This window comes from Platichthys flesus, chromosome 21 (genome assembly GCF_949316205.1).
Source record: "Platichthys flesus chromosome 21, fPlaFle2.1, whole genome shotgun sequence".
NCBI classification, from domain to species: Eukaryota; Metazoa; Chordata; class Actinopteri; order Pleuronectiformes; family Pleuronectidae; genus Platichthys; species Platichthys flesus.
Genome location: NC_084965.1, coordinates 11,212,568 through 11,235,911, shown reverse-complemented (window position 1 = coordinate 11,235,911; position 23,344 = coordinate 11,212,568). Strand labels below are relative to the sequence as shown.

The 23,344-nt window shown below is 42.5% G+C and overlaps 3 protein-coding genes, 1 non-coding gene and 1 pseudogene across 4 annotated transcripts; 2 read left to right on the top strand and 3 right to left on the bottom strand.

The window, feature by feature from the left end:
* Nucleotides 1-28: 28 nt before the first annotated feature.
* On the top strand, nt 29-3,954 carry cct5 (chaperonin containing TCP1, subunit 5 (epsilon)). Its single transcript, XM_062379222.1, has 11 exons — nt 29-255; nt 675-735; nt 858-1,022; nt 1,420-1,618; nt 1,823-2,015; nt 2,310-2,459; nt 2,558-2,677; nt 2,803-2,988; nt 3,074-3,211; nt 3,333-3,513; nt 3,626-3,954. Exons 1-11 carry the CDS (start codon nt 151-153, stop codon nt 3,751-3,753), a joined length of 1,626 nt encoding a protein of 541 aa, XP_062235206.1. The 5' UTR covers nt 29-150; the 3' UTR covers nt 3,754-3,954.
* Nucleotides 3,955-3,966: 12 nt separating this feature from the next.
* Nucleotides 3,967-6,116, bottom strand: cmbl (carboxymethylenebutenolidase homolog (Pseudomonas)). The gene is made up of 6 exons (XM_062379223.1): nt 6,015-6,116; nt 5,587-5,801; nt 5,356-5,463; nt 5,117-5,259; nt 4,940-5,031; nt 3,967-4,603 (listed from the first exon to the last, which is right to left on the bottom strand). The coding sequence occupies exons 2-6, from the start codon at nt 5,799-5,801 to the stop codon at nt 4,424-4,426; spliced, it is 738 nt and encodes a 245-aa protein (XP_062235207.1). The 5' UTR covers nt 6,015-6,116; the 3' UTR covers nt 3,967-4,423.
* An 896-nt stretch (nt 6,117-7,012) lies between these two features.
* trnat-agu (transfer RNA threonine (anticodon AGU)) lies at nt 7,013-7,086 on the bottom strand. Its single transcript has one exon. It is a non-coding gene; the product is annotated as a tRNA-Thr (tRNA).
* A 920-nt stretch (nt 7,087-8,006) lies between these two features.
* On the top strand, nt 8,007-21,277 carry LOC133932616 (E3 ubiquitin-protein ligase MARCHF6). The gene is made up of 25 exons (XM_062379378.1): nt 8,007-8,405; nt 8,918-9,017; nt 11,220-11,293; nt 11,506-11,649; nt 12,016-12,088; nt 12,209-12,377; nt 12,523-12,712; nt 13,399-13,460; nt 13,589-13,621; nt 13,730-13,781; nt 13,896-13,954; nt 14,056-14,136; nt 14,279-14,347; nt 14,605-14,679; nt 15,986-16,120; nt 16,233-16,453; nt 16,700-16,837; nt 16,919-17,141; nt 18,289-18,358; nt 18,781-18,962; nt 19,312-19,446; nt 19,600-19,689; nt 20,053-20,185; nt 20,433-20,568; nt 20,702-21,277. The coding sequence occupies exons 1-25, from the start codon at nt 8,387-8,389 to the stop codon at nt 20,787-20,789; spliced, it is 2,751 nt and encodes a 916-aa protein (XP_062235362.1). The 5' UTR covers nt 8,007-8,386; the 3' UTR covers nt 20,790-21,277.
* Nucleotides 21,278-21,367: 90 nt separating this feature from the next.
* Nucleotides 21,368-22,933, bottom strand: LOC133933063 (arylamine N-acetyltransferase, pineal gland isozyme NAT-3-like; annotated as a pseudogene).
* Between the last annotated feature and the right edge of the window lie 411 nt (nt 22,934-23,344).

Below are 23,344 nucleotides of genomic sequence, written 5' to 3'. Positions count from 1 at the left end.
TTGGTTCCGCCCACCCCGCCCGTGGAGTCTTCCAGAAGTCGCCGGTAGACCAGTGCGGCTGTTAGCTGAGCCACACTCCGGATCTCCTCCATTAAACCTCACCGTTTTACCATTTAAACTCTTGTTTAGTGGCTGCATCCACCAGCCAACATGTCCAGTATGGGGACATTAGCGTTTGATGAGTATGGGAGGCCGTTCATCATCATTAAAGACCAGGACAAGAAGACACGGCTCTCGGGCATTGACGCACTTAAGGTAGGTACAATGGGCTAGCTAACGGTGGCATGATGGTTAGCATGCTGCTAACTTGCTATTAGCCGCATGGCGTTAAGCACCTAACACATAAGCCGACGTGGTTTATGGTGTCATCTTTGAATCTTAAGTAAATATCTTACTGACAAGCTAGGATGCTATTGGAATTCAGTAGCATTAGCTTACGGAATTAGCAAATCATGCTAGCATTCGGCCCATGTGCGTTCTGCAAGTCGGGGCGCGGGGGGTGTTGCTATGTAGCATTGGGCTGTGCCCCGAATGATTATAATTGTTGCGCATCATTTCCTTTGTACACAATCACAGTCTGCATCGTGCATCGCTATTGGATGTAATTACCGATGGTGAGATTGAAGTAAATTTGAGCTGAACCTAACACCTGCGTCACATTGTGTTTTTTGCAGTCTCACATTATGGCAGCCAAGGCGGTTGCGTCAACGCTCAAAACATCCCTGGGACCTAATGGTGAGTAAAGACCATACCTGCCCCTCCCAGGCTGCCAGAGATGGATGCGGGGCTTTTCTCAAAAACATTTTTTATCTCAAGTTTCTCTTTCCTCAACTACTTTTTTCCATGTTTGCATCCAGGCCTTGACAAGATGATGGTTGACAGGGATGGAGAAGTGACCGTCACCAACGATGGAGCCACCATTCTCAGCATGATGGATGTGGACCACCAGATTGCCAAGTTGATGGTGGAGCTGTCCAAGTCTCAGGATGATGAGATTGGTGATGGAACAACCGGAGTTGTTGGTACGATTTATGTGGGACTTGTGGTTTTTTAGGTGGCTAAATTTTACTTTATAGGTCTGTGGGTAGGTGTTCTTGGGGTCTCAGGGCTGATACCCCAGCGAATAAATTATTTTATAGTTCTGCCCATGATTTAACCCATTACTCATCTAATGTCACGCATAGTAAATGGAAATACCAGTTTTTATTGTTATATCACTAGTACTGGAATATCTCCCCCATGAATCCACAAAAACTTTTGACCCCTTGCAGCAGTGACATCATAACGTTCGTCAGACATATAATAAATCAAATTAACAAGGGGTACTTGACATAAATCACATGGTAGTTCTGATTTTGTAGATCTTTTCTCATATTGCACCTGTAATGGACCATTGTCTTGTTCCCTCCTCCTCCTCAGTGCTTGCTGGGGCTCTCCTTGAGCAGGCTGAGCAGCTGCTGGACCGCGGTATCCATCCCATCAGGATCTCAGACGGATACGACCAGGCTGGAATCATTGCCATCGCGGAGCTGGACAGAATTGGAGAAACCTTCCCCTTCGATCCCAACAACAGAGAACCACTCATTCAGACTGCCATGACAACGCTGGGGTCCAAAGTGTGAGTCTTCTAGAAACTAGCGTGATGGGATGTTTTTATGAGGCTACTAAAACACAACATTTTTATAAATGGCTGGTACTTTTTTCACGTTCAAAGGTTACAATTCTACACTTGAATTAAAAGTGGCTGTTTCATAGGGTATATTTAAATTTGAACGCAAAGGTAAGACCTGCTCAGATCCTTACAGTTTTTCTGTTCTTTCAGTATCAACCGGTGCCACAGACAGATGGCAGAGATTGCAGTGAACGCGGTCCTTACTGTTGCCGACATGGAGAGGAAGGATGTTGACTTTGAGCTGATCAAGATGGAGGGCAAGGTGGGAGGCAAGCTGGAAGACACACAGCTCATCAAGGGAGTCGTAGTGGACAAGGAGTTCAGCCACCCTCAGATGCCCAAGGTATGAGCCAAAGGAAATCTGATGTTCAAGAGGATGGCATAGGAATCACAAAGTTGGCAGTACAAAAGGACAAATAAAAAATCAATCATAACAAGAAAGTATTGTGAATCAAAATACTAGGCATGTATTGCAAAGCTATTTAGGCAAAACTAAACTGTACTCCAATTACAGTATATTAGCTACAAATCCTATGGGAACTATTTCTTGCTTTTTAGCACATCAGCTCAACACTACAGGTTAAATTGCATTTTCCTCTTGCAATTCTTACACCAGTTATTCTTTGTCACCACTCAGGCTCTGAAAGATGTTAAGATCGCTATCCTCACCTGCCCGTTTGAGCCCCCAAAGCCCAAGACTAAACATAAGTTGGATGTGACTTCCGTTGAAGACTACAAAGCACTCCAGGCGTATGAAAAGGAAAAGTTTGCAGAGATGATCCAACAGGTTAGTACTGGAACATCAACACTACTTTAAATGAAAATCTTAACATCTGCACTGACACTTGGTTAATCTTAATATATACTCTTGTATTTATCTTTTAGGTCAAAGATGTCGGGGCTACCCTGGCCATCTGTCAGTGGGGCTTCGATGATGAAGCCAACCACCTTCTGCTGCAGAACGATCTGCCAGCCGTGCGATGGGTCGGAGGGCCTGAGATCGAGGTGAGGGACATTCGTCACTTGACAGAAATCATCATTCTTCATAAAACATTTTCATTTGCAGCACAGTACTGATTTGCCTGATTTTTAGCAATTAAATTTACAGTGTCAGTCGTTTTCCTCCACAGTTGATCGCCATTGCCACAGGAGGCCGCATCGTGCCAAGGTTCTCTGAGCTGACACCAGAGAAACTTGGTGTAGCAGGTTTGGTGAAGGAAATCTCCTTTGGTACTACAAAGGACCACATGCTGGTTATCCAGGAGTGCAAAAACACTAGGGCAGTGACCATTTTCATCCGTGGAGGCAACAAAATGGTAGGCACATTACTATTACCTTTGTCTAAAGTATATATTTGTTGTTCTGTCCCTCCTGGTTTACTCTTATGTTTCTCGCTGACAGATCATTGAAGAGGCCAAGCGTGCACTCCATGATGCTCTGTGTGTCATTCGTAACCTAGTCAGAGATAACCGTGTTGTGTACGGAGGAGGAGCTTCAGAGATTGCATGTGCTCTGGCGGTCAACCAGGCTGCAGACAAAGTAAGAAGCACAAACATGACAAAACAAAAATCATGACTTTCAAAGTATTTACTCTTACTATTGAAATGTATCTGATGATTCTTGTGTTGCTGATACATCTTTCAACTTCTGCTCCTTTTAGTGTCCATCTTTGGAGCAGTATGCCATGAGGGCGTTTGCTGATGCTCTGGAGGTAATCCCAATGGCATTGGCAGAGAACAGTGGGCTGAACCCTATCCAGAACATGACAGAGGTCAGAGCCAGACAGGTCAAAGAGAACAACCCATTCCTCGGCATCGACTGTCTGAATAACAACACCAATGGTGAGGAATAAAATTTCTATCCTTTTTATTCCCACCTGATGGATTAGTGCTGCGTTTCGGTGTTAAAGAAGAGTGACAAGACTTACTGACTCACTTTTCCTTTCCTTCACAGACATGAAGCACCAACATGTGATCGAGACCCTGATCGGCAAGAAGCAGCAGATCCTGCTGGCGACTCAGGTGGTAAAGATGATCCTTAAGATCGATGACATCCGAAGCCAGGGGGAGAGCGAGGACTAGAGAACTCCTGAACGTCACAAGGCTCGACTGTGCCCTGTTACGCTTATTGATGAGTGTGCTATTCTAGGTGTTGAGCAGTTCCCAAGCACACCATGTCCAAACTGCACTGCATACTGCTATTTATCATTTGATACAAAATGTTCAAGCTGTAATCGTATCGTTAAAATTCGTACCATTAAAATCTTGGTCTGTTGAAATTAACCGACTCCGCTGTTGTGTTTTCAAGCCCCTGAGGGTAAAACTTGGTTTATTTAAGGTTTACATCATCTTTTATAAAACAAGATTACTAAACTTTGGCTCACCAGGAAAATCGACAGATGATTGAATACACTCGTACGTGAAGATAGTAATGTGATCATATAGCTTCTAACTGGTAGAAATAAATCACATTTTGGCAAATTTCATTCACATATCCTTTCAAAATAATGTTTTAGTATTTAAAGATACAGACATCACCTGGATTTGAAAATATATCATTTGGAAAATATCCAGAATGTCAAGCAAACTAATTTAAATCACCTCACTCCAAAAGGCACCTTCACATTTAATATTACTTATTTTTATCCCATGAAAGCTGGTAAACTATGACGAGAAATGGGATTAAAGGCACCAGCTGCTTGCGTGCCTCTGTTTCGAGTAACTGACTCCAGAGTGCAGGTCCGCACCTCATCTACATGTACTTGCTGAGCCAGTTGAGCATGTCGGATCTGGCCTCCTGGATGCTGGGTTTGTCTGAGGGGTTGATGTCCTCTCTCTTGCGGTGAACAAACCCATGAGTCTGACCGGGAAAGATCTTCACCTGATGGTCCACTCTGCATTTCTCCTTCAGCTTGGATTCAAGGACTCCTACCTGGATAGCAGAAAAAAAAAACATGACAAATAAATGTAACCAAGGCTTGATATTTTATAGTTTAAACAAAAACCTTATGAATTACTTTATATTACAAAATAAAACACAACCAGAAGATGAATGCTAAACATTTCTGCATGGTTTCATCTGTAAAACAAGCCTAGAACATTTCGAGCAGACACTGTCAGTTGGGCTTGAGTATTTTAACATGTTTTTATATATTCTAATATAAGTACTCGTGTTGCTGCTCTGATACAATTTGGTGGGCAAGTACCATGGCAAGACATTAGGCAGGTTAAAGTATAGAATGTGTACAAAAGCTTAACGCGTACTCACCTGATCCAGTGGAATGACGTAATCGTTTTCTGCGAAAATGAACAGAGTGGGGAACTTCAGCTCATAGCTGTCCTCCCTCTCTTTGACGATCCCTGCACAGCATCACATAAGAGCATCATCTCAACATGCTGCCTTCGCTCCGTACACTGAATTAACCAACACGTAGCAGGGACGCACCGTAGCACGACACTCCAGCTCTGACCTCCGGGTACTGCAGGGCCAGGTAATGTGTGGCGGCCCCTCCCCAGCAGAAGCCCACCGCTCCGATGTGTTTGGCCCCACACTGCTCCTTCAGGTACCTCAGCACCGCATCCACCTCTCTGGAAAGGAAGTTTCACTCAGAAATCCTCATCCCAGCGTAACATCAGCTGTTTGATGAACTAAAACTACAAGAACATGCATCAATGCTTAGTTACTTGTTTATGTTTGTTGGCTTCTTGTCCTCAAGCCACGCCTGAAATGTGGACCAGTCATCAGATGGTCTCCATGGCTCCTTCCCAACGTAGAAGTCTGGACAAACAGCTCTGCAATGACAGAAGAGGAGATCTTATGCACAAAAGCCAAATAATGAACCTGCTCATTCAGTCTACATGTGACCTGAGCTTATCTCACTGTGCAGCTATTCTTTTCCATGAAGTTTTCCATACATGTATCCATTGGCAGCCAGCATGTCAGCCATGAATCTGGTGTTTGGGAGCTGCCATCCAAAGATGTCCTGTATGACTATCACGGCCTTGTCAGAGGCAGTGGCTGGTTTGACCACATAAGCTTGAATGTGCTCAATCTGGAGCTCCTGGCCCAGACCTCCGTATTCCATCCGGTCCCCGATTTCACAGGGGCACGGCCTGGCTTCGTTTGCCATCTGCACACACACACACACACACGCACAGAGGTGGAAGACACATGGATCTGATCTTGACACACACTCAACCAAAAGATTTCTCTTTGCACTCAAGTCATGATGACAAAGCATTTTACACCGCAGGTTCTCTGACATTTTCCAGCAGTTTTTGCTTCAGACAGAATTTTAACATTCAATTAGTATTTTAAAATCTAAATCAAAAACACGGCCTACCGTATTGAGAGAGATTTATACGCTAATCCTCTGGTTTGGTAGAACTGGAAAAGTTGCAGCCTGAAGAGTGACTTCGTTGTATATAAAGCTTCTGTCAAGAAGTTCATGAGAATCCAGATGTGACCTTCAAAATAAGTTTCAACTTGACATTTTTTCACCCGATACAATGACAAGTTGCATCGCTATCATTTAAAAATACTAATGCTGTCTTTTCTGAATATGTTGTTATAGCCAATTTTATGAAAGATTACTGACATAAACATGTGAAAATATTACTTTTTTTTTTTTTTAAATGACTATAACCATTGAAGATCAAGTGATAAATATAAGTCAACTCTTTGGTCTGGTGTAATTTTTTATTAAAAAAATCCTTGTGAATTGAAGACTCTACAATTGTCAGAAATCAACTTTGAGCGAATCGGAAGTACAATTAAATCGTCAAAATAAAGGTATAATAATATGAATTGTCAGGGGAGAAACAGGCACTTTGTGAATGAAGTGGTTTCCTGAGCTGCCTCAGATTAAGTCAAATTATACAGTTACTCTTACTCCTAATTCCAAATATTTAATAATAATAATAATAATTAATAAATGTATGATAATGGGAACTTTTTAAGTAAAATGATATCGTTACTCTAACTCCCAATTCCAAGTATATAATAATAATAATAATAATAATAATAATAATAGATATGACAATAATAACAACTATCATTATGGCTCTGGGACCATCACACATGGGCAAATAAACTAATTAATAGAAATAAAATGAGAAGAGATATTGTCCTTGCTTGTCATGGGGCAGAGGGCTTATGTGTGTCTCTGTGTACATGTTAATCATCTTTTCTTCTGTGTTCAGCATTGATCTGCTCCCTCAGTAACAGTCACACGCTATATGTTTCCATGCTGCCCTGACTCAGGACGAAACAAAATGGCCCCTCAGGTTTCTTCATTTATAACACAGATTTCACATACCAGCTTCAGGGAACCCTCTCAAAAGGCACCGCTGGGATTTGAACCCAGGATCTCCTGTTTACTAGACAGGCGCTTTAACCATCTAAGCCACGGCACCTCCTACTTTTACCCGAAGCCTGATAAACCTCAATTTATTTATCTTAGGTGTTAATAAGTGTATGTACAGTACATTTATTTATTATTTTCTAATGAGGACTCATTGCCTACAATGTCACCAACACTGCTCTTAGTGCTTTTCTGACACCTCCCCCCTGCCCAGTGAACAACAACATCAAATGATGTGTGAGGACAGATGGTTCCTTCCTGCAGCAGTGAGACTGTACAACCACATCTGCTCCCTGTTGAACTTAACGCACCCATCAAGGACAGAAACTTTAACTCTGGTTTAACTGAGCAATACTCATTATGTGCAATACAATGGTGCATGTGCATCCATTCACTGTTCATAGTCTTTCTTGTTTGTATTCCATTCATATTCTTCGTTTGATATTTTCTTACATTTAAGTATTATCATCATTACACTTAACTTTTATTATCCATAAACAGTATAAAGTATTACATGTTACATATTTTTACCCTATTTTTTACTCTTGCAGCTGTAATATTGCAAATGTCATTATTGTGGGACGAGTAAAGGATTCTTTTCCTATCTTATCTTATAGTAACAAATAAAGAAGCACTTTGCAAAAGTGCTTCTTTATTTGTTGTTGCTCATCTATGTTGTTGTGACACAAAATATTTCAGTAACAATTGGATGTTTATGTAAAAAAAAAAACCTAAACCATAAAAAAGGCCTGTAAAATAGTGCATCAAACTTTTGTTCCACATCGACTCCTGTGTCAGGGTCGCAGGTGCAAGTCTCGTGTTATATAAAGAAGTTGTTGGGTCAGGTTTCCCCCTGTAGGTGTCGCTGTTCGATATCCAAAGTGCCCGACCCCCCCATCAACCACGTGACGGTTGTTGTGTCCCTGCCGTAAAGCCTTACAAAAAAATCGAACCACTGTCGCAAAGCCAAATTGTTGTGACAGCGGCTAGCAGTGACGTTAGCGCATGCGTTAGCCAGCTAGCCATTTGTCTCCGGGCTTCAAACTGTCATTGCAGCAACACGGAGGGATGCACCGTCTCCCAGGCGGACCGCTCCACGTTATATAACGACACACCGAGAGGATACACCCTGTGCGGCTGGCGGCCGAACACAAGACTGGATGTGAGAGGACACGACGCGGCGAGCCGCTAGTGGTCAGTCTGCGGGGGGAACCATTTTACGATTGTAAATGCCTCCGACACGTCCCGCTAGCTTAACGCAGCGAGTTGAACGATAACCGTCGGCATCGTGGATGGGTTTCGCTGAACGCGGCACTCTCTGAAGATACGGTGACCGGTGCTTAGCGAACATCATGGACACGGCCGAGGAAGGTAAGCTACCGGGGGAAGTGGGTGCTGCACTCAGTTCCCAGCTGGCGGTTAGCTAGCATTAGCATCGCGAGTGCATCCAAGAGAAGCAGCAGCAGCACCACTGCTGTGCTGGCCTACTAGAGGGGGAGTTAGCTTGATATCATAGCCTGGGAAACATGGGGGGGTTGTTAAAGCTTGTTTCGAAGCAGCTGAGCATTGTGTGAAACAGCAGTTGTGTTGTAAAAGAGACCATGGGGTTAGTGATGATGTCATCAGTCTCCTAATGTATAGGCTCGTATATCCGCTAAGTAATTTAGCTCTATACACACTACCTACCTAAGTGTCTAACCTCAGCTATGTTAAGCCTTTGAATGAAATTCCTGCATTCACAATCATGAACCTGTCAACACACCCCAGAACCCACACCCACTGCACATGTCAGCACATCTGGTTCTTGTTTTCTATTGGTGATAGTTGTAGTCACTCACCTAATGTGTTTGTTTATTTGTTTATTTGTTTGTTTGTTTGTGAAGCTGACATTTGTCGCGTGTGCCGCTCTGAGGGGACCCCGGACAAACCCTTGTACCACCCCTGTGTCTGCACTGGCAGTATCAAGTTCATCCACCAGGAATGGTAAGTGTGGGTTGGCTGTGTCCTCCAGTTTGACAGCTGTTTATTATTATTGTTACTCTGCAGCCACCCCTGATTCTCAAGATGCACGATTGAATAATGTATTGGCACATCAACAGAGCTGATCGAATTTATCTTTGCAAGCTCACCCGGCATCGACCCAAGAAACACCTGCAAACACACTCTCAAAATACATCATAGTGTATGAGGCACATGAGTGAAGTCTGAGTCCTGAAGTGAAAAGAATATTAAACTCTAAAATCCATGATCAAATAAAGTTAAAAAAAAAATGTTGAAATCAAAAAAAGCATATTAAATGTTTAGATAAAGACACCTGCATGGAGATTTTTCAGGAGGCCGACAGCTTTGTCTCTACAGTGTCACTCACTTTTGGCACTAATGCGAGTAATTTGCCTGAGTTGGGACACTGTGTACACATGTTGCTTCAAAACTCTACTTTACATTTACCTCCCTCTTACCTTCTCCTCAAAGTGACCTGGGTGTATTTTCTAGTATTCCCATACAGTCGTAATGAAGTTGACTGTATAGAACTGATAGTGAAAGTTTCACTCAACGTTGTGTCAAATGCATATGTTGCAGTCGAAAATTGTGGGAAATAAACAGAGATTGATGCTTCCCATATTTCCAATATTTATTTTCCACGGTGGTTATTCTCAATGCACATGATCCCAGCTCATGTGCATGGGAGTTTCTTCAAAATAAATCTTTGTTTGTTTACTTTAAATCCTGTGTTCTAAAAAAAGAAGGCAGGATCTGTGGAAACATGTGTGTTCCTATAATTAGATTGCTGATCAAAGAGGGTTATAATCCGATTACAACTGTTTAGTGTAAATAATGTCACTGGATTTTGAAAATCCAACTTAATCTGGAAACAGGGATTTCCTTTTGTGAAAGTGACTAGTTTTTGTTATGTGGAGGTGGTTGTTGAGAAATTGTATAACTTGAAGTACAGGCTGTCCTTTTATCATTATTACAAAAGTGGTTGCATTGTAGTAAATGTAATATAAGAATCAGGAAAAGGATGCAGAGTAGGGTTTCCTCTATTACATCCATGTTACCACTGGCTTTAGTTGTGGTATTAGAATGGTGAACACAACCAAAGCTCCTACCGGTACTATGGTGACCGTGCTTTGTCTCATGTGTCAAGTGTGTGCAAGCATCAATTGTTACAACAGCGGTCAGATGGGTGGAAATCTCTAGTCAGAAGCAAAGGCAAGGTCTGGATTGTTCTAAGGGAACAGTTGAACCTCAGTCTGTGTCTATATCAGAATAACAACCTTTTGTGTCTGGATTGTGTTGCTCAGTGTATGGAATGTTAAAAGTAGCTATGCTTAGTTATACAGACAAAACATAACAAATCTCTGGTAGCAGACACACTACACTAACATTGTATCATCTATAATGCCACTGTGAGCACTGTATCAAGTTATCAGTGGACAGGGCTTACTCATTTTACACCTTAAACGCCTCAAAATAGCAGGTTGGCAAAATCCCCACAGCAGGGTGCCCAATTCGTAACAGTCAGTTTGACTGGATCCCATGTCGGACTCAATTTAATTAGATCTCCTCCATAAATGAGTCGCAGGTTACTTCTTAGTAAATTATTCAATTTCAGAGTTTTCACCAGGAAGGAACGGTAATAATCTGTGTAACAATAATTCTTTGGGTAACTCAGGGAACAATTGACTGTCTTCACAGACTTATACAATCATTAATGTATCATTTGGTCTTGAATTTTTTTTTACTGCACTTCAACATCTTATGACCAGTGTCCCACAGAAAGCTCAGTTTTCGTCAGGTGAACCTTGAATGATGTAACTAGAGTTGAATTGAAAGTTGAGTCTGTGTAGGTCTAATGCTGCCATATGTGTTTAAATCAGCCGATGTAAGGACTCACTTACATAATCTCACTGGTAATCCCTTTAGTTGATCTAACAAAAAGCCAGGATGGTATTTGTATACCCAACATAACAGCACATGTCAGCTCATAAATATACAGTTTGTAAATTGAATGGAGCACTGATTGGCTTTCCGATCCCTCCCTAAAACAACTATAAACCAGCGTGTGATGTGTGTCACTGTGTGAGAAACAGGTCTTCAGGCTCAGAAACTATATGTGAGGAAACATAAAGATGCCAAGTCAGACCGTTCACTTCTTCTCACGTTATTCATTTTGTTTTACAGTTTGGTCCAGTGGCTGAAGCACAGCAGGAAGGAATACTGCGAATTGTGCAAGCACAGATTTGCTTTCACACCAAGTAAGTTTGTGGCATTGATGGATCATCCACTTTATTAAAAAAAAACGCTGTAAGCTTTATAAATGACTGTTTCCTTTATGGAGAATCTGCATTTGTGCTAAGACACTATTTTGGATAATATGAAAAACTTCCAGTATTGTAAACAGAAGATTATCGCACAGAAAAGATTATTTGAAGGTCTCTTGTTCACCATGTCCCTGTTTCCTCTTCAGTCTACTCCCCAGACATGCCCTCACGGCTGCCCATACAGGACATTTGTGCCGGCCTGCTGACCAGCGTGGGTACGGCCATCCGCTACTGGTTCCATTACACACTGGTGGCCTTCGCATGGCTGGGGGTCGTTCCTCTCACTGCATGTAAGTAGTACACACACAGAGAGAAATGCAGAGATCAACAGATTGTTCCTCGAGATAATGTAGTCCTCATAAATAGATTCTTCAAAGCAGTCGGCGATAATGGCTTTTACTTGATTGCAGCTGTTAGTTTGTTGGGCCTTCAAACCAGCGATAGCCATGGCCAGTGGCAATAAGCTTATGATTAGTCTGTCCATTGGTCCCACGATCATGATAACAATTTATCAGGAATTTACTCAAGGGAATTTCTTCAGATTTATTTCAAAAGTTAACATGTAATTTAAGCATTCATACACTACTATTGATGAAGTATACATAATGACTTAACTAATAATGGCACTAATACATTGTCTGGTCTCTTTGCCTCAGGTCGCATCTACAAGTGTCTGTTTACCGGCTCTGTGAGCTCACTTTTGACACTGCCACTGGACATGCTCTCTACGTGAGTGACGACACGATTATTCTTCAGCACTGCACTTAAAGGCATCATGTAAATGCATCTGTGTTCTACATGTATATTCTCTTCATGTCTCCTCACCAGAGTTTTTGTTTGTTCCTGCAGCGATAACCTGCTTGCAGATTGTCTTCAGGGCTGTTTTGTCGTCACCTGCACCCTGTGTGCGTTCATCAGTCTGGTGTGGCTCCGAGAACAGATAGTCCATGGTGGCGCACCCCACTGGTTAGAGCAGCACCATCCCCCACCACCAAATGCTGCTGGGCAAGCCAATGAGGTGCATTGTTTGACTGATTGCCAATTAGCCAGTCATTATTTCCATTTAACAAAAAAGTTAAAAAAACATATCCAGCAATATCTTGCAAATCACCCTTACTGTCATCTCCTTATATAAAATTACTGTATCCTTCTCTCACCCTCAGGCACAAGCTGCAGGTCAGGGAGCCCCAGATGAGCCCCCGGCAGCCCCGCCAGCCCCTGCTGATCCCCCAGCCCAGAATGAGGCAGAGCCTGAGCCCCCCGATGTCCCTCCAGACCAAGGTGATGACCCAGAGCTGGAGGAAGAGGAGGGAGCAGCTGCCGAAGACGCAGACCCCAACAATGGAGCACAAGGTTAGACATTGGAGCTGTCAGAGTTTTTGTCAGAAGCCTTTTTTTTAACTGGCACATTTAGCATATTTTAGTCATTACTGAAATTTGAAGAGTCAGTTTATAAATAACATTAATTTTAGGAATTTAAGACTTAAGGTTGAGAAACCACTTTTTGCGGCGGAAATCTGCGGGAATCTGAAAATCTGTTTTAATTTTGATAAGGACTAGAACAAACAGTACTCCTGGTAATAGAATGTAATAATATTTTTCACAATGGTCTCATTTTGTAACAATTTGCCTTCTAAATTAATCTGACAATGATGAAACCAAGTGTCAAAATTCTCCCCCTAGCTCTCATATCATCATTTGCTTTGTTTTACCATGGTTAACTGACTGTGTCACTGCCGCTAAAGGAACACAATGGAAAAGTCTCACAATAGACGGTTTTGCACTCACCGAATTTCCCAGAGCGGCGTAAATAACAGTAGCAGCATTTGTTAAATAACATGTTTCTGCCTTTGTTCTAAAAGCCAGCTCAAAAACATCAGACCAGATGAACAGAATGAAGGTGACGAGCAGGAAGATATAGCTAGAAATCATTTTAGAATGATATTAAATTACACAAGCTCACTGATATGCTGTTTGGATAAATACTTTTAACGTGTCAAGTTGGATAATTTAAATAATCTAAATTTCTGTCCCTGCAGATGACATGAACTGGAACGCCTTGGAGTGGGACAGAGCGGCCGAGGAGCTCACCTGGGAAAGGGTAATTCTTCATATCTACATGTCGTGACTGATCAGCCTGAGTACACACAAACCAAAATCAGTAACTTGACTATCTGTGTAAAACATCCTTTCAAACGCAAAAATAGCATTTTTCAATTTCCCTTGTAGATGCTTGGACTGGATGGTTCACTGGTATTTTTGGTAAGTCTTTAAATGCCTAGTTGTCATCCATTTTAACTTCACTTTTGTATGCGGAATGTAAAGTGTAAAATCTCACTTATTGCTGATTATGTTTTTGTTGTCTTGTAGGAGCATGTGTTTTGGGTAGTGTCTCTCAACACACTCTTCATCCTAGTCTTTGGTGAGTAAGGCTGTTTGGTCCTGGTCACAGACTTAAACTCTTATTTGTCATTATGTAATTCTGGCAATTAAGTTTATGCCACTGTCACAGCGTTCCCTCTTTTTCTCCGTTCAGCGTTTTGTCCCTACCACATCGGGCACTTCACCGTTGTTGGTCTTGGCTTTGAGGAATATGTAAGAATATACTTTCATCAATTAAACTTATTGTGCAAATGTAATAACATAACAAATGAACCATACTTTCAATTTATTGTCTACTTTCTACTTTACCACAGGTCCAAGCCTCTCATTTCGAGGGTTTAATCACAACAATTGTGGGCTACATACTGCTGGCCATGACACTCATTATCTGTCACGTATCCTTCCGCCAAACTTGAATCCCCTGTTCTCTACTGAAATGTAGAACTTAAGAGAATTCTATTGTTTGCTGGCACAAATTATGTCTGCAACTGTGTGTGTGTGTAAACTGCTGTTATCGATCCTTAATGGCTGTCTCAGGGACTTGCTGCTCTGGTCAGGTTCCAGCGCTCCCGGCGACTCCTGGGAGTCTGCTACATCGTTGTCAAGGTAACCACGCCTTATCCGAACATCTGTTTTTATGTAGCTCGGTGAAACTACACACCGAAGTATTCACTCACTGAGATTTACTACCTGAACATAACACTGAATTACATTTTATGTGCAATCACACTCACAGACTGAGGATATAGGATATAGAATATAGAAATAATTCATCACAGTGTGACACAGAAATAATCAGATAAATGGCTAATATGGTTGCAGGGTTAGGATGGCCATGAGACATGTTTCTGTTTCCTTTACAGGTCTCTCTGCTGGTTGTTGTGGAGATCGGTGTGTTTCCACTCATCTGCGGCTGGTGGCTCGACATCTGCTCTTTAGTAAGACTCTGAACTGTAATTTGAGTTGTGGCAATGTGAAGGTCAAACATTTACATTTTTATTGTTTCAGATATAGTTTTGTATTTTGTAATGAGAAATATTGTCATAAAATAGAATTAATAGCTACTAATAGCCTGAAACGGTTCCTCCTCCAGAGACAGTGATGGCATATTTTTATAAGATTGTCTCTGCTTTAAGTTGATGCTTTGTCTTTGTTTATTTACTAAAATGAAAGTAGCGGTGTCTACCCTGTGTAGGCATCTGTCAGATAACTAATGAAGTTGTTGCATTGCCGTCTCACTTTCCATGTCTCTGAGGCTGATATCAAACATGAACTCCAGAAAATATCCTCAAAATTGAGTCCGGGGCATTTTCATTAGAATAACATTAGAAGAATGAAGCAAGAGAAAATAGGTAAAATGTCCTAAAAAAACAGGACAGGGGTGCCATCTGAGTTGACCAGCAGGAGGCAGGACAGGACGTATATATTCTGCTCTCTACAACAAAAAGCTCTCAAACCATGTAATCTTCTAAGTTTACGTCTTTGACAGCGTCCTGTATCGCATCTCCTTCATCCAAAGAAATTTAGTTTTTACTCTGGTTGTTTTACTTAGTTTTGTGTCCATCGCGTGTTTGAAACGTCATCAACATGCTCACTTTGAATTTCCCTGCTGTATTATCACAAGAGCTCCCCGCTGACATAGACATTCCAGACACTTTACTAGAGAGTTGGCAGGACATATTCTGGAAAATGTTGGAACCAGCTAACTCTGACACTCGCTGGAAAATGTACAGAAAATGTCAGGATTTCAGTTCTTGTCTGAATTGATTTGCACTTTCTGATGCTTACTGGCACAATGTAAAAAAAACACCAAGTCCTTCTCCACCCACAGCTGCCACTTGAGCTTGTCCCCTGTGCTGCTCCATGTAAATCAGTCCATATGTTTTCCTAAACTTGTCCTGACCTTTTCAACCTGCCTCAGAACAGATGGAGCCCCTTTCAGAGCGGAAGGGAACCACATCCCTCCTGCTCTGTAGCTGTCAACCTGTGAAAATAATAAAAAGGGCGAAAAATGGACTGTGTGGAATAATCTATTTATATCATTTCAATTTGTCCCATAAAGTCAAAGGAGCCTATGATGCTGACAAGGGGAAAATGAAACAAACTTCTTCCTGTGTGTACTGTCAGAAAATTACCCTCTTTTTCTTTTCTAAACTGTGCGTTCCTGTGGGCCAAGACAAGTCATTAGAAAGCGGAAGGAATCGATGCTTTCTGTATCTAACATTTACTGTCTTCTTCCTGCAGGAGATGTTCGATGCCTCACTGAAAGACAGAGAGTTGAGTTTTAAATCAGCCCCTGGCACCACCATGTTCCTGCACTGGCTTGTGGGAATGGTCTATGTCTTCTACTTTGCTTCTTTCATCCTCCTACTGAGAGAGGTAAATGACTAAATGTTTGTTGACGTTTCAGTTTCATCTATTGATACTTGAAAATCCAAAAATCTATAAAAGAAAACTTAGCTTGTTGTTAAACTTGTCGTTTGTGCATCAGGTGCTGAGGCCCGGAGTGCTGTGGTTTCTGAGAAACCTCAATGACCCCGATTTCAACCCGGTGCAGGAGATGATTCATCTGCCCATCTACCGTCACCTGCGGCGGTTCATCCTGTCCGTGGTGGTGTTTGGTTCGATCGTGCTGCTCATGCTGTGGATGCCCATCAGGCTGATTAAGCTACTCCTGCCCACCTTCCTGCCATACAATGTCATGCTCTACAGGTAACCAAAAGTAAAGGGTCACTTGGTAATAATCTGTTTCAAAGCTACTGCTTTGTCTTTCTGATCATAAACTACTTTTGTAGTTATTTATCTATCTGAGCATCTGCTGTATATAACTTATCAAAACTGTTTTCTAAGCTGGCTGATTTTTGATCTCAAGTGTTCTGTGCCACCATATGGGTCATGCCTTGGTCCACACACTGTTCAAATGTGTTTGTCTGACCTTGTCCACCTGTTTCCCCGCAGCGACGCCCCGGTCAGCGAGCTGTCACTGGAGCTATTATTACTTCAGGTTGTGCTGCCCGCGCTACTGGAGCAGGGACACACTCGGCAGTGGCTCAAAGGCCTGGTCAGAGCCTGGACAGTCAGTGCTGGATATTTATTGTAAGTCAACTATAAATACACCTTAACGTATCTCAATATTCTTCATGTTGGCTATCTGTAACTGACTCTGTGCCTTTGCAGAGACCTTCACTCCTACCTCCTCGGGGAGCAGGACGACAATGATGCCAACCAGCCTGTCAACAACAACAACAATAATAATCCTCCCCCCGGTCACCATAACAACAATAACAACCCTGCCCCGGCTGTTGGCGAGGGCCTACATGCGGCCCATCAGGCCATCCTGCAACAAGGGGGACCAGTAGGTTTCCAGCCCTATCACCGACCCCTTCGCTTCCATTTCAGGGTGAGACATCGATCATTTACCGCTGCAGTTTCTGGACCAGGCTCTGGGGACTTGTTTGATATGCACAAATAGAAAGCATTGTTTAGTTTTTACAGTCTTTCCCTCATGATTAGACTATAAAATATATCTACAGCTCCATTGCTTCACTTTGTGTCGAATGCAGAACAACCCAACCTGAGTCAGGTGAGGGTTGATATTGTGATCTCTCCAGGGGCCCCTGATGGCCACTATGACTTTAACAGACGGGTGTGTTGTCTCTGTTTTGATTAGAGAGAGAGTGGGACAAGTAGAGCCAGAGCGAATCAATGCACTGAGATCATACACGTCTGAAACTGAAAAAGAAAATCAATATATGCCGGTCAGTGTTGATATCATGGCCGTCAGCCACCAATAAATCTATGTAGGAAACACTGAGTGGTGTAAGAATATTTTCAGGTCATAATGAATCTGTGGTGGGACAAAGAGGGCTGTGGCTGGCCACTACAATCAATGTAATTAATTCAATGTCTCAGAGGCATGCAGCCAACATTTGTACATTTGGTTTCTCTAGGCTGCAAAACCACATGGTCCCAAAGTACTTCACCAAGTAATTTCTTTGTGTGACATTGAAAAAGCTATAAAAGGGAGATTCAGTTGCATGTTTTACTTTGGCTGCTGGGAATGGGCAACACCCTCTTAATTTATAGTTACTGTAGTTCTCCAGGGTATGCTGGCAGGCAGATGGATTCGGAGTGTTAGACTTAGTCTTTTTTTAACTGTTACTGGACAAATCTAACATTCATTTAGTGCCTTATATTATCAGTCACAACTGAGAATGAAACAGAAAGAGTAGGGTTTTCTTCCATAGACTGGTTATGGTTTTAAGAAAGACCAAATAGAGCTGTTTGGTTTTTGTGGTTTACCACACAAAATTTAGAAATGTGCCAACGCCCTCGTACGTACAACTGAACTCTTGTTATTCTACGGCTCCCTCTGAAGTTCAAGGCTTTGATCTCCATGTTGCATTTGTCCAAAGTATTCCAGCTCTAGGTTAGAAAGCTTATATTTCTACAGTGTTGGCAGGGAATTGGTAGTGATAATCAGATATGATTCAAAGTTTGATTACTGCTCCGTATTCTCTTACAATGTCTTTCCTCTTTTTCTGCAGATTGTGTTGCTGATAGCGTTCATGTGCATCACTCTGCTGGTGGCGAGTCTGGTGTGTCTGACTCTACCAGGTGAGATGTGTTTCACTCTGTGGACCAACACCACTGCAATTATTGTTGGGGTTGTCAATAGCCACTTTTATACAAAGCTCCTGCTGTAAATAGCACACTGTTATTCCAGAAATAGAGCTGTGACGTGGACCACAACAGAGTCCGGGGGGGGGGGCTCTGTCATGTCATGCTCAGTCCGCCTTTTGCACAGTTTTCGATCTAGCTCTGTGACTACCTCCACTTCTGGGTTAAAAGCAGAAGAACAATACCACCCCCCACCCCCCAACTCTGTGTTCATACCTTTTTTAATACAGAGCTGCAAGGCAGTCCCGCATTGATCAGGCTGTGTAACAGGATTTATGTCTATGCAGTTTAAGCAGCTCTATTTTAAGTTGAAATAGTTCTCTTTATTTAGAATTGAGAATTTGTCCCGTGTGTTTCAGTCTTCACCGGGCGCTGGCTGATGTCCTTCTGGACAGGAAGCTCCAAAATCCACGAGCTGTACACGGCGGCATGCGGCCTGTACGTTTGCTGGCTGTCTATCCGCGGAGTCAGTGTGCTGTTGGCCTGGATGCCCCAGGGACGCACGGTCATCTTCCGCAAAGTCCAGGAGTGGACACTAATGGCAAGTGTCAGTGATCAGCCTCCGTTGTTGGCAAACACCAAGACTGGGCAGAGGATTTGTGCTGTAATTGGTTTCGCTCCGTATGGACATTAGATTATCTTGAGCCGCATTTTTTGGTGAAGTGGTTGGTTTCTAATTAAGCTTATTAGTCAACATGTAAACTTTGCCAGCATCTGTCCATTGGTAATTTCCTAACTCTGGAGCTTCCACTCAGGTCTTTAACTCGGCCAGTGCTGCAGTAGTTTTGCCCCCAGAAGGATGACACTTTAACAGCCATATTTAATCCCAAAATCTGTTGAAGCTTCATTAATATCTGTGTTGATTTTACATCCTCTCTTTGGTTTTGCAGATTCTAAAGACCCTGGTTGTTGCTCTGCTGGTTGCTGGAGTCATCCCGCTGCTACTGGGACTGCTGTTCGAACTGGTTATTGTGGCTCCTCTCAGGGTTCCCCTGGACCAAACACCTCTTTTCTACCCCTGGCAGGTATGATTATGTCTCTGTGTTGATGAGCACGTCAGTCTTTTTCCATCTCTCATTTTCTCCTCTGAATCATAGACTTGCTTTACTGAAATTCTATTGTGTCTTTAATAACCAGGCTTAATTCAATATTGCTTCATTGACCGTTGTTCTCTTCAGGACTGGGCTCTCGGAGTGCTTCATGCCAAAATCATCGCTGCCATCACTCTTATGGGCCCTCAGTGGTGGTTGAAAACTGTTATTGAGCAGGTGGGTTTTACATCCAAATTTTGTGTTAACTGTCAGATTTCTTGTAATCAACAAATATAAATTTGCCTTTAAGATTTGCTAAGATCTAGATAAGAAACTAATTGTTGAATATAATCATGACACTGCAGTGGTTGTATACCAACATTAAAGTTATTTATAGCTCATAGCAAGAGCAGCAGAGTAGATAAGTGGTTGGTCTGTCCTTGAGAACATGTTTGATGGTACTTCACTCGGGTCTTGTATCCTTCAGCTCGACAGTACATCCTAACCATGTTCATTAGTTCTGTTTTGTAGCTCACTCTGTTTTCTGAAGTCAATTCACTTGTAATTCGTTCTACAACAAACCCAAACTTTCTCCCTCAGGTTTACGCAAACGGAATTCGCAACATTGATCTCCAATTCATAATCCGTAAACTGGCTGCTCCGGTCATCTCAGTCCTGCTGCTGTCCTTGTGCGTACCATATGTAATTGCTGCTGGAGTGGTTCCGGCTGTCGGTGAGTGTTTATTTGGATTCATAAGAAATGTATTTGTTTGAATCTTTCATTTCCCTGTTGGTTTGGTAATTACACCTTATGAAATAGACCAAAACAGGAGCAGCACACTCAACCATACCAGTAAATGTAATCCAAGTAAAATATGAGTTTCTTACAGATGCCTGCTGTTCACAAACTTTTTCAGTGACTACATTGTGATCTAATGGGAGGTTCAATGAAACAATATATAACTGGATTGTTGTTGCAGGAGTGACCCCAGAGATGGAGATCCTAATGCAGAGGAGGATCTATCCATTCCTCCTGATGGTGGTCTCGCTCATCGGCATCCTGTCCTTCCAGATCCGACAGTTTAAACGCCTTTACGAACACATCAAGAACGACAAGTAAGGACTATTTTGTTTTTGACAGTTGCAACGTTGAGGATGTTAATTGTAGAGCAACTTTCCAGTTTTAGTTTTGTAAGTTGAAAAGTAACAGTAACAATCCTTGTATTTATGTGATCATTTGCCTTTACAGGTACCTGGTCGGCCAGAGGCTCGTCAACTACGAGCGCAAAGCCGGAAGAGCGAGCTCTAGCCCCCCCCCAAACCCTGTCGTGGAGTAACTTCTTGTGTCACTCGTCACCACTTTTTTTTCATTTTTTTTATTTTTTTTTTTGCACTGGTTAAGTTGTGTACACCTTCCACCCCACCCCTTTTGATTTTTCTACGACCATAATCCTTTGGAATCTCCTGTGGATGTTGGTGGATTTGATGGATGTCGTTCAATTTTTTGAATTCCCTTTCGCGCCCCCATCAAAAGGCGGGACGGGAGGAGATTGTGCTATAATCATGGGACAGCTGAGTAACCCCCTCCCCCCTCTGATTGACGGAGAAGGCAGGAGGGCGAGGGTAACAGGGTTGGATTTTGAATCCCGACATCTCTGTTGTTGTTCATGCCTTGCTTTGTAAAGTGCTGCCTGATAATTGTACATGTGTAAATACTTTGAAAAGCAGACTTTGTCTTACCAAAACAAAAAGACAGATGGATTAATGCAATGACCATTGTACATCTTAAAGTGTATGTATAATTTATTAAATCAAACTGACAATTTGTCTTTTTGTTGGTGCATCTGTGACGATGTGGTTGTTGTTTAACAGGCAGGGGGGGGAGGTTGTGACAGTACAAAAGTGAGTTTTAGACTAGAGCCACAAATAATTTATTTATAACGAGTCAACAAAACACTGATTGAAGTCATCTCAATAAATACAAAGATTGTTTTTCCATAATTCCCTCTGACAAGCAGGTTGTATTTTCACCTGTGTACATTTGTTAGGTAGTTTTTAAACAAGATTACTAATCAAAAATTGGCAGAAACTTTACGGAAAACTTTCCATGAGAATATTAAGTTCGGGAATTTGGGAAATTTTGAAAAAAAAAAAAAATACATAAATTAAACGCTGAGCTATAAAAACATTATTCAAAACTCTATTTTAAAAATGTATGGAATGCAGCACATGTTGCATGTTGAATTTTCAACCCTGCACTGTGCATTTCTCCATCACATGCGCAGATAATTCCCAGCATCCTGCACAGTACAGGAGGCTATGAGGCCTGCTGTAGTGTGCAGGACTAGTCAGGTCAGTTTCGATGATATTACTGGGGAAAATATATTTGCATGCTGATTGAGGATTGTTCATCTAGCTTATTTCTACTCATTTATCCATCAACTGTAAAATATCTTTAAAAAAGATTCCAATTGGCAAACTATTTATCTCTCTGGCATTGCTTAAGTGTTTTTTTCAGGCTTTTTTCTCATCTTATTAAGTAATTCCCGTATATTCCCAATATTCCCGTTAATTCCCATGGCAAGTTTCTAACTTTGAATATTCCCGGAACTTTGCGGCCCTAGATGTATCTAAGGTTTGTTTGTGAAGATACATAGATCTTCCATATGATCAATACATGACTGAGGGTGGTGTCATTGTGTCATCCTTTGGTGTGAGTGGAGAATTCAGCACAATTCCAAATTCCTGTGCCAAAATGACGGCAATCTCCTCATCTTGAAGTTCTCTGGTGGTGGTTTTGAACACTGCTCCTTCAGTGGATAATGTGGAGGTGATGAGTCTGCGTCCCATGCAGGTGAGCCATCCGCCTGGTTTCAAAATAACGCAGAGGGATTTGCAGAAGATGAGGGAGCAGGGGGAGCTCTGGTGGTACTGGCACGTGTCCGTGAAGTCTTCCAGGCGCCTGGGATCAAGGGTGAACTTGTAGATCTCCTTCCAGACTCCATCCGCACCTCTGTTCTCCTCTCCTTGCCATTCCAGAAAGTGCAGATCCCCTTGCTTTCTGATGCGGCACACTCCGTAGCCCTACGCCTGGGGCCCGCTGGTCTCCAGAGAAATCGGCACAGAGAAGCCTGCTGCCCCGAAACCGACGTCGCACAACCATCGGCGGCCCTGGAGGGTCACCAGGAAGACGAGATGGTCAAACGGTGGCCCGTAGCAGCAGCCAGGAGAAGAGGTCGTTGTTCTCGTAGCAGACGCCGCCTCGGTGCCGGGTCACGATCTTGTCGTAGATCAGCGGGAGATCGAGCTCGATTCGCCCGCCGCTGTGCACCGTCAGGTCCTCGAACGGCACCGACAACAAGTGACGAGTGTGGACCGACCGCAGCGCATCCAGGTCGGGCTCAGCCGGGACCGTGGACCCGATCCGGTTCAAATATTTCTGCACATGTCCACGGAGTTCCTGCGTGTTCCTGCTCTGCTTTCACTGAACAACAACTTCAAGACGATTCAAACCTCGTGCACACAGAGTTTCCCCAATATGTTTCTTTATGGTTTTCCTGGTGCATTGCTGCTGTTCTCTTATAGTTTCATTCTTTCGTAAGGTACCGCCCAGCTGGAGGAGATCTGACCTCTGGGCGGTGATTAAACCATTCCAAGACAAATATTAGGCTTGTGCACACACACACAAACACACACACACAGAGGTGTGTTCAGTTTAATCGATGATTCTCACTAATAAAAGCTCTGACATATAATTTCCTATGAGCCCTTTATGTCAGAACTTTATTGATCGGAATAAGTTCAATTTTTGAAGTCTTGAAATTTGTTCAAATCAAATCATGATGAATAACATTAAAGCTATTATAACATGTTCATTTTTATACAAATATGT

Excerpts from the sequence above, each read along its gene's own strand:
- cct5 (XM_062379222.1), top strand. The coding sequence starts at position 151 with ATGTCCAGTATGGGGACATTAGCGTTTGATGAGTATGGGAGGCCGTTC. Across the intron at positions 1,023-1,419 it reads TGGAACAACCGGAGTTGTTG|TGCTTGCTGGGGCTCTCCTT; the intron begins GTACGATTTATG and ends CCTCCTCCTCAG. Across the intron at positions 2,016-2,309 it reads GCCACCCTCAGATGCCCAAG|GCTCTGAAAGATGTTAAGAT; the intron begins GTATGAGCCAAA and ends GTCACCACTCAG.
- cmbl (XM_062379223.1), bottom strand. The coding sequence starts at position 5,801 with ATGGCAAACGAAGCCAGGCCGTGCCCCTGTGAAATCGGGGACCGGATG. Across the intron at positions 5,464-5,586 it reads CTGGCTGCCAATGGATACAT|AGCTGTTTGTCCAGACTTCT; the intron begins GTATGGAAAACT and ends CTGTCATTGCAG. Across the intron at positions 5,032-5,116 it reads AGCTGGAGTGTCGTGCTACG|GGATCGTCAAAGAGAGGGAG; the intron begins GTGCGTCCCTGC and ends GATGCTGTGCAG.
- LOC133932616 (XM_062379378.1), top strand. Across the intron at positions 12,089-12,208 it reads CCACTGGACATGCTCTCTAC|CGATAACCTGCTTGCAGATT; the intron begins GTGAGTGACGAC and ends TTGTTCCTGCAG. Across the intron at positions 14,137-14,278 it reads TGACACTCATTATCTGTCAC|GGACTTGCTGCTCTGGTCAG; the intron begins GTATCCTTCCGC and ends TGGCTGTCTCAG.